Below are 9,144 nucleotides of genomic sequence, written 5' to 3'. Positions count from 1 at the left end.
GTAGCGACGACGGGGCCCTGTCGTCAAGGAAACGGGTCATCCCGCCCTTGTTCGCCGGCCTGTGGCGCAGGCGCAGTGGAGTCGCTGGTCACTTGGCACCATGGAGATGAGCGGCCCCATCCCGCAGCTAGTGGAGAGTTTTAGAAAGCAAAAGGCCGACTTTTCATGTAACAGTCTGGCAGGGGGTGACAGTAGTAATAACAGGGAGATTAATAGATCCGTGCAAACGAACCGAGAAGGTGAGTTCAGCTCCAGCAGTTAGCGCAACCACAATAACCACCACACCAACCACCAAACAAGAAAATAAAATATTAATTTAGAGGAGAAAAAAAAGCCCCGATCAAAGAAGCGGCGTGGCTGCGGCCTAGTGGCGTTCTTCGCCTGAGGCGGGCCCCGAGATGAGTGTGTCCGTGTGCTAATGATTCCCCATTTCCTAACCCTTTTTTTCGCGTGGTGCAAACGCCATTACCGAAAGATTGGCCCTCGGCCTCCGCCGATTCCAATAACGTAGCCAGGCAGTATTTTTTGTGACTTGAGAAATATGGGTTGGCATTTTTCAAATATTACTAGGACCGGAATTTTTTTTTACGAACAGCTGATAACGGAAGATTGGATTTTTTTTTTCAAATTTTTAGTTACTATTGTGAAAATTCATGATTATAAACAGTTTTTAAAGTTTTAAGTATTTTACAGTGGTGGCATTTAATCTGTGGGGTTAAAATAATTGCATTTTCAAAATTTCTAGCTTTGCAAGAGAATTTACAAAAGCGTATTAATACTTAAACAGAATTTTGAATCTTGAACCGTTTTCTTACCGTGGTTATAGAAAAATGTCTATAGGACGGTAAAAATATTATTCAAGATTAAAAGTTCAGCCTGTTATAAAAAGTGACGATTTATTAATAGCACAACTTTATGCAGTATCCGTATGCCTTATTTCATAGCACAATGTTATGTTATATCATGTAATATAAATACAAGTGATCTGATAGTTCTATTGCATTGATTAAAAGCCTCAGCAATATTCATAGAAAATGTATTTTCAAATACCGCTTTTATCCTGCAACAGGTGTAAATTTGATGAGGCCGAATAGCAATGTTACACGTTAGTATTCCATTCTAATTTATTGTAGGGATAGTGCAATATTTTTAACCTGTGGCCATCACCTTAACATTATTTTGCATTTCATGATTTCTCCCTATATATCTTTCATTAGGGTGGTTACATCTTACATGAAATTATTCTATCTAATAGTTATGTATTCATTCAGCTATTTTAATGGAAGTGTTTGCCCAAGTAAAATTTAAATAACTTCACTTGCATTTAAAATGAATATATTAACATATTTGTTGCTAACTGCATAGTTTCTGCACCAATAAAGTTAACCAGACCAGTCTCGTCATGGCCATCAGGTGGAATGAGTTATACATGGTGAAACTGCTGCATAAATATTTAGAAATTTAGAAATCTGCTAATGCTCGTGGTTGTTATTTTGGGTTGGGATTAATGTGCTACACTTCAGCATTCCTGATTGATGTTTTGTTGTAGTCAATAAATAAATTAATATTGACTTTGTTTAGAAAATAGTTAACCCCCATCACCCCTACTGGGGCAAAGGCCACTGAAAGCCGCTTGCTAAAGTCTTCTGTCCTGGGTCAATCTTTTCAAATTTTTATTTCTTTATTTCTAACTTTTTCATGTTCACTCAGGGTCTTTCTGTTACATTTAACTTTATGCTGAATTAAACAAGTATCAGCTTTCCTAGCCTTCATGAAATAATTTGGAAGTCTCATTACAAAATTACTGAGGATGATGGGAACCTGTAGTGAAAGCAGAAAATGCTGGAAATTCTCATCCAGTCTGGCAGCATCTTTGGGGAGAGAAACAGAGTTAACATTTCAGGTCAAAGATTTTTCTTCAGAAGTTAATCTTCAAAATCAAATCAAAATATTAACTGCTCTATCGCTGCTCCCTGGCAAATTTTGTTATTTTCAGCCAAAATTTTAAATTCAGATCATTTATAGTTATCCAGCCAGGTGTGTGCAACTTCTAAAGGGTTTTGTGCAAAGTATCTGCAACATCATGATTCAGATTTGAAAGTATGTAGTCCAGGATATTTTATTAATATGCAATGTTTGTGCACTCAAATGAAAAGGTAGAATGCAAGAGACATATTGCTGTTTGTGATAGGAAAGAATGATGCAGTGAGGATAGCAAAAAATGAGGTGAAATTAATCAAGGGACAGGAAGGCTTAGAATGCACAATATTTTTAAAAATGGCATAATGGGATGCAACTTGGACGTGATCTGGTAGGGTGGCCTAACCTTTTTTATACCATGGACCAATACCAATAAGCAAGGGGTCTATAGACTCCAGGTTGGGAACCCCTGGTAACCCAAAGAATGTAACTACAGTAAGCACCAAGATGTTTTTAGAATTTGAATTTTAAAACAACTGTGAGCCTACTGGTGATGGCAAAAGCAAAGTTGTCATTAAAGAAAGAACACACCACAGTACAGATCTTTTGTCCATTGATGTTGTGCCAACCTCTTAACCTTTTATCAAATATCATTCTAACTCTTCCTTTCTTCATAACGCTCCTTTCATCATGTAGTTATTTAAGATTTTCTGAAATGCCCCAAATGTATCAGCCTCTACCACCGTTCCTGGCAGTGTGTTTCATGCACCTACCACACACATTCTGTAACAAAAAAGAGCATACTTCTATCATCCCCCCTTTACCTCTGTTCACCTTAAAATTATACCCTCTCGCATTTGCTCTTTTCGCCCTGGGGAAAAAAAAATCGGTCTGTCCACTCAATCTATGCCTATATCATCTTGTACACCTCTATCAAGTCACCCTTCATCCTCCCTTGCTTGAAAGAGTAAGCCCCAGCTTGCTCAATCTATCCTCAAAATAAATGCTCTCTAATCCAGGCAGCATCCTGGTAAATCTCTGCAATCTCTCTAAAGCTTCCATATCTTTTCTATAATGAGGTGACCGGAACTGAACACAATATTCCAAACAACACACCCAAAATGCTGGTGGAGCACAGCAGGCCAGGCAGCATCTATAAGGAGAAGCACTGTTGATGTTTCGGACCAAGACCCTTCGTCTCGGCCTGAAATGTCGACAGTGCTTCTCCTTATAGATGCTGCTTGGCCTGCTGTGTTCCACCAGCATTTCGTGTGTGTTTGAATTTCCAGCATCTGCAGATTTCCTCATGTTTGCACAATATTCCAAATATGGTCTAACTAGAGTTTTACAAAGCTGCAATATTACCTAGCAGCTCTTGAACTCAATCCCTGGAATAATGAAGATCAGCATACTATACGCCTTCTTAACAATCCTATTAACTTGATTGTTAACTTTGAGGATCTATAGATGCGGACTCCAAGGTTTTTCTGTTTCTCCACACTGCGAAGAATCCTGAAATTAACTCTGTAACAGTCTGCCTTCAGGTTCACCTTCACACTTTGTTTTGAATTCCATCTGCCAGTTCTCATCCCAGTTCTGTGTCTTGTCAATCCTACTGTAACCCACGACAACTTTCTTTGCTGTCTACAACACCACCAATCACTATGTGAGCTGAAAACTTTCTAACTTGCCCTTCCACTTCCTCATCCAAGTCATTTACAAAAACCACAAAGAGCAAGGGTCCCAGAACAGATCCTGGTGGACCAACCTTTAGGCAGAATATGTAGCATCTACAACCACCCTCTGCCTTCTATGGGCAAGCCAATTCTGAATCACACGGACAGGTTTTGCTGGATCTCATCCCTCCTGAATTACTGAGTGAGCCTATTATAGGGAACCGTATTAAAAGCCTTACTAAAATCCATATACACCACATCCACTGCTCTGCCTTCATCACTGTGCTTTGTCATATCCTTAAAGAATTCAATCAGGTTCATGGGGCATGATCTGCTCCTAACAAAGCCATGCTGACTATCCCTAATCAAACTATGCTTCTGTAAAAGCTCTTAAATCTTGTCTCTAAGAATCTTCTCCAATATATAATTTTGCCCATTACCGAAATAAGGCTCACTAGTCTAAATCCCAGGGTTATCTCTACTCCCATTCTTTGAGAAAAGAAGATCATTTTCCACCCTCCAATCATTTGCTACTCCTGTGGCCATTGAGGACACAACCTTACTTCCTGTAGTAACCTGAGGTATATCCCATCCTGCCTCTGGGACTTACCTATCTTAATATTGTATAGACGTTCCAGCACATTCTCTTAATGTTGAATTAGATGATCAGATTCCCTTTGGGCCCCAGCCAGATTATTGGTCTCAATATTTATTTATTTATTGAGCTATACTGTGGAGTCCGGCCTTCCAGCCTTTTGAGCCACGCTGCACAGCAACCCATGATTTAATCCTAGCCTAATCAAGGGACAATTTACAGTGACCAATGAGCATACCAACCGGTACATCTTTTGACTGTGGAAGGAAACCTGTTTGGAAAAAGCCCACGGGATCACAATGAGAACGTACAAATATCCTTACAGGTAGTGCAGGGATTGAGCCCAGGTTTCTGATACTGTGAAGGTTGTGCTATCTACTACACTACTGTGCCATCCTAGTTTAGTCCCACTTCACAAGGGTTTAAGAAAGCCCATTAAGATTTGAGCAGGGAAATAAATGTTTGAAATTCTCCACCTCCTAAAAAGTAATATTTAAGTGACAAGGCAGCAGCAACTGGGTGGACTAGGTCAACATATAAGCATATGAATTAGGGATAGGAATATGCCATTTGACCTCTTACCTGCCATTCGATAAGAATTGTAACCTCAATTTTGCAATCCTACCTACACATAGTAACCACTCTTGCTTATTAGCATTATTCTGCCTCTGACTTAAAAATATTTCAAGGACTTGGCTTTCACCTTTCTAACACAAAGTTCCAAAAAATCAGTCTTAAATGGGTTATGCCTTATTTTAAACAGTAAGTTCTAGTTCCAAGTTCTTACACAAGAAACATCATCTCCACATCCACCCTACCAAGATCCCTGAGATCATCTTTGTTTCAGCCTTCTGAACTCCAGCAGATACAAGCATAGGCTGTCTCGCATTTCCTTAAAGAGTTTAACCATTTCAAGTAAATCTTCATAACTGCTCCAATCTATTTACACCTTCCTTAAGTATATCAATTCTATATGTTGTTCTTCAAATGTGGCCTTACCATGTGTTATATTACTGAAAAATAGCCTTTCTTCTTTCAGTCATTTATTGTATGCAATAAACAATATTTCTCTGTCACCTTTTGTAATTGGCAACTTTACCTGTAACTAGAACACATAGAAAACTTTTTTAAAGTTTTCACATCCCTTTTTTCAAGGATTGAGCTGACATGAAATTTAACTTAATGGACACAGTTGATTGTCTTAGTCGTAAATATCAAAAGACTGCAGTGGCCTAGAACCTTAAAGGCCAGATCGGTTAAGGAATGAAACATCTTGGTGGGATATCTGCTAACCCTTGAGTACTTGCTGCTTCCTGCAGTTTTGAAGGGTAGCTTTCCTGATATTATTTATCTATTTTTTTAATTCGTTGATTTACTATTTCCTGTGGTGGATTTGAACTTGTATATACAAATTTATTTTGTCCAGCCCTTTGCATTATTATTCTAATTATGTAACCATTATGCTACTATATCAAACAATGTCTGTAAAGAATGTAAAAAAGGATATTACACCTATTGGATATATATAGAGATAGGACTTCTTAGGAAAGTTAAGAAAAATTGATATGTGAACAGAATCTTTGAGTTGTAGACTGATATACTGAAATCAGTAACAAAAGATCTTGTCAGTTCTGAGTTTTATTTTTCTGGTAGTTCTATTGAAAATTAAATATTTATCTTTCCATACCTGGAAGTTATATACAGGCAGATATACTGAACACTTTCATTCATTTATAACTTAACAAAAGTACAGAATTTTATTGTGGCTGATAATTAGAAGCAATTTTAATTTAACTTCCAGAATAAGTTGGACAACATCTTGCATTTTAGTAGTTTATTCAGATTGACTGTTGTGACGTATTGTGTGATTCAGTGAGAAGCAATAAATGAATACAGTATAGGTTTGTAAAATATGAAGTTTAAGTCTTGACTGTTAAGTTGAAAACAGTGGTGCAGAGAACCTGTTAGATCCTTTATCTAGCACATATGTAAATGAATACTTTCACAAAAGCTTGTGTTGCATTGATGGAGATAGATACCTGAAAATCTACTTAAAACTAAACAGTATTTCAACATCAAAGGTACAGGATGATTGCTGAGATACAACCCTGAGATTCGTCTTCCCCAGACAGCCACAAAACAGAAAAAACCACAGAACCTATGCACAGAAAAACATGGCGCAAATAAATTTAAAAATGAGCGAAAAACACAATATAAGACACAAAATCGGAGGAGTCCAGGCATATTCAGTTAAGCTCAGTATTTGTTATCTGCAGGCCACCCTTATTCAAAGTCACCCAAAATAACAACTAAAAAAGAAGTGACCAGAAACACATCATAAAATGAACTAGGGTCCAATCTACAAACCATGTTAATTAAACCTTGCCGAAGACTCAGGACTCTAGAACCATCTTCTTACAGCATCAAGGGGAAGAGAGAGAGAGTGAGAGTCCAGCAGCAGGAATGAGAAGTTTGCAAATGGTGCTGAACAGTCGCTTGCCATCCACACACGCCTTGATGATTTCAACCTTCCTTGGAAAATTAATTGACGAAATCGGCAAGAAAAAGAACCGATCTTGGGTTCGTGCTCCATCTCCAGGTTTCTTGGCCTTGAGGCCGCATGCTTCACTTGAAACACTCTCGGAGACAGCAAAGTGCCAGACCGTTCAATTGGCCCAATTAACACACCACCAAAATGTCGATCACAGATTCCAACGGCAGAACCGCACTTGAAGGAAACAGAAGTCAGTAAAGCAATGAACTGTTCGGAGGATGTCTCCCATGGTCCATTGTTCACTGGTGCCATCTTCTTGGTGTATTTTTCAGAATGTGGGTATTGCTGACAAGTAAGCGTTTATTGCCTTTTCCCAATTTCCTATTGAGAAGATGGTGACAGGAGTGGCCTGTTGGACTACTTAAGAGAACGTTTTTTTAGTAATTGGCCTCAATGTTCATGATCATTTTATTCTTCTTCAGTATTTGGTTCCATTGACCTTTACAGAGAGTGCAATGGGAGGCAGTTGGCCTAACAACAGTTAGCATCCTGTGATCAAAAACAGGCTTCTACCTCAGAATCTCCTAAGATAAGTGACTTGTTTCAACCACATCAGAGGGGGTAAGTATAATGGTATTTTGCTACAGCATTCAAAGATTAATGACATGAAGGTACATATCTCTATGTAGTTCAATTTTAAATAACTAAGTACAAGACCAAAACCCAGAACTCTTTTGTGTACTAATTACAAGCTCAAAAGTTTTTTGGAGTTGATACTCCTTTCACCATAACGTAGATGTTACTAATTAATCTAAAATCTCTTCTATAATATAAATTACTCACAATTAGTGTGTGTGAGGTAACTACTTAAGAGCAGTTCGATTTGTCAGAAGTATTGCAGTGTATATGGCCTACAATGTGCTGTATCATTGGATAGGTGATAAGATTCAGCAGGAAAATGTTCCATTTGTCTAACATTACAAGGTTTACTGAAATCAGGCCTTTCTATAATTTTTGGGTGTTCATTAAATGGATTAATATCCTATTGTAACTTAGTGTCATCGACAAGTGTATTGAGTCTATATTGTTTTGAAAGTTAAAAAACCAATTATTTATACTTCTCCATTGGTCATTTTTTTTTGTTTAAAATAGCAAACAGCCTAATTGAGTGAACTGACTTGGATGAATTTCAGAGCATAATGTTGCGTAGGAGTTGAATTTGTACCAAAAGGTGATTACTAACTTGATGCTTTCTGCATATTTTGTCCTTTTCCTGCAAATAAATTTTGATTTCACCAAGTCAAAGCAATGGCACTTTATTAGGTATCTCCCAAACTGAATAAAGTGCCATTGAGAACATTTTCACGGTCTTCTGCTGCTTTAGCCCATCCACTTTGAGGTTCAATTTGTTGTGCATTCAGTGATGCTCTTCTGTCGCCCACTGTTGTAATGCACAGTTGTTTGAATTACTGTCACCTTTCTGTCAGCTTGAGCCAGTATGGCCATTCTCCTCCGACCTCTCTCATTAATAAGGCAAACAGAACTGCTGCTCTCTGGATTTTTTTTTTTGTTTTTAGCATCATTCCCTGTAAATTCTAGAGACAGTTGTGTGTGAAAATACTACTGTTAATAGTTCATGAGATACTCAAACAACACATTCTGGCACTAACTCATTCCACGGTTAAAGTCACTTAGATCACATCACATTTCTACCCCATTTTGATGTTTGGGTCCGAACAACAACTGAACCTCTTGACCATGTTTTCATGCTTTTATGCATTGAGTTGCTGCCATGTGATTGGCTGATTAGATGTTTGCAGTAACGAGCAGGTGTTCCTAACAAATTGGCCTCTGTGTCTGTGTGTACGTGTGGGAGAAAGCTAGTTAATGATGTACTGTTAGAAAAGAACACTGGAATTTCATGACTTTCTTTGATATGGATAGGTTTGTGCATTGGAAAGACAGACAGCAGAGTCCGGGAAACTGAGAAATGTTGGAGAGTGTGTATGGGACTGGATGTGTTAATGGAACACAACTTTTAAAGTTTTCCTGTACACTTTTAACTTAAACTGCTACTTACTGTGACCATATAGATTTACACTCAAGATAATTTATTGTTGTGTAATGCAAATTAAAACAAAAACTCATTTGTCCATAACTGACTCAATGTCTGAAGCAATTAATAATTTAGATATAATTTCTATAGAACATGACATAACTTAGATGTTAGCCATCATAGTGAGAACCTTGTATATAGAACTTTAATTGCACCGAGGTTACTTTATCCTGATGTTTAGCAACCCTATGGACTGTACAGGGTAATGGAGCACATTTAAACTCTGTCTCAGTATAAAATATTTATTGGTTAAGCATATCACAGTTGGTGCAGATAAAATTTCTCTTGTAAATGCAATTTACTTCTTGCACCTAGAACCTCTCCAGGATTGAGTTGGAAATGT

The 9,144-nt window shown here is 37.9% G+C and overlaps 1 protein-coding gene across 1 annotated transcript in view; it reads left to right on the top strand.

The window, feature by feature from the left end:
* The first annotated feature begins 57 nt into the window (after positions 1-57).
* The window catches only part of LOC132391902 (zinc finger matrin-type protein 1-like), an 80,850-nt gene continuing 71,763 nt past the window's right edge, over positions 58-9,144 (top strand). The window contains exon 1 of the mRNA XM_059965661.1: positions 58-239. Coding sequence (XP_059821644.1) covers positions 101-239 — 139 coding nt within the window. The 5' untranslated portion in view covers positions 58-100. The remainder of the gene's footprint in view (positions 240-9,144) is intronic.

This window comes from Hypanus sabinus, chromosome 3 (assembly GCF_030144855.1).
Source record: "Hypanus sabinus isolate sHypSab1 chromosome 3, sHypSab1.hap1, whole genome shotgun sequence".
NCBI lineage: Eukaryota > Metazoa > Chordata > Chondrichthyes > Myliobatiformes > Dasyatidae > Hypanus > Hypanus sabinus.
Note: the sequence above shows the minus strand (reverse complement) of the source record. Positions and strands in the feature narration are given on the sequence as shown.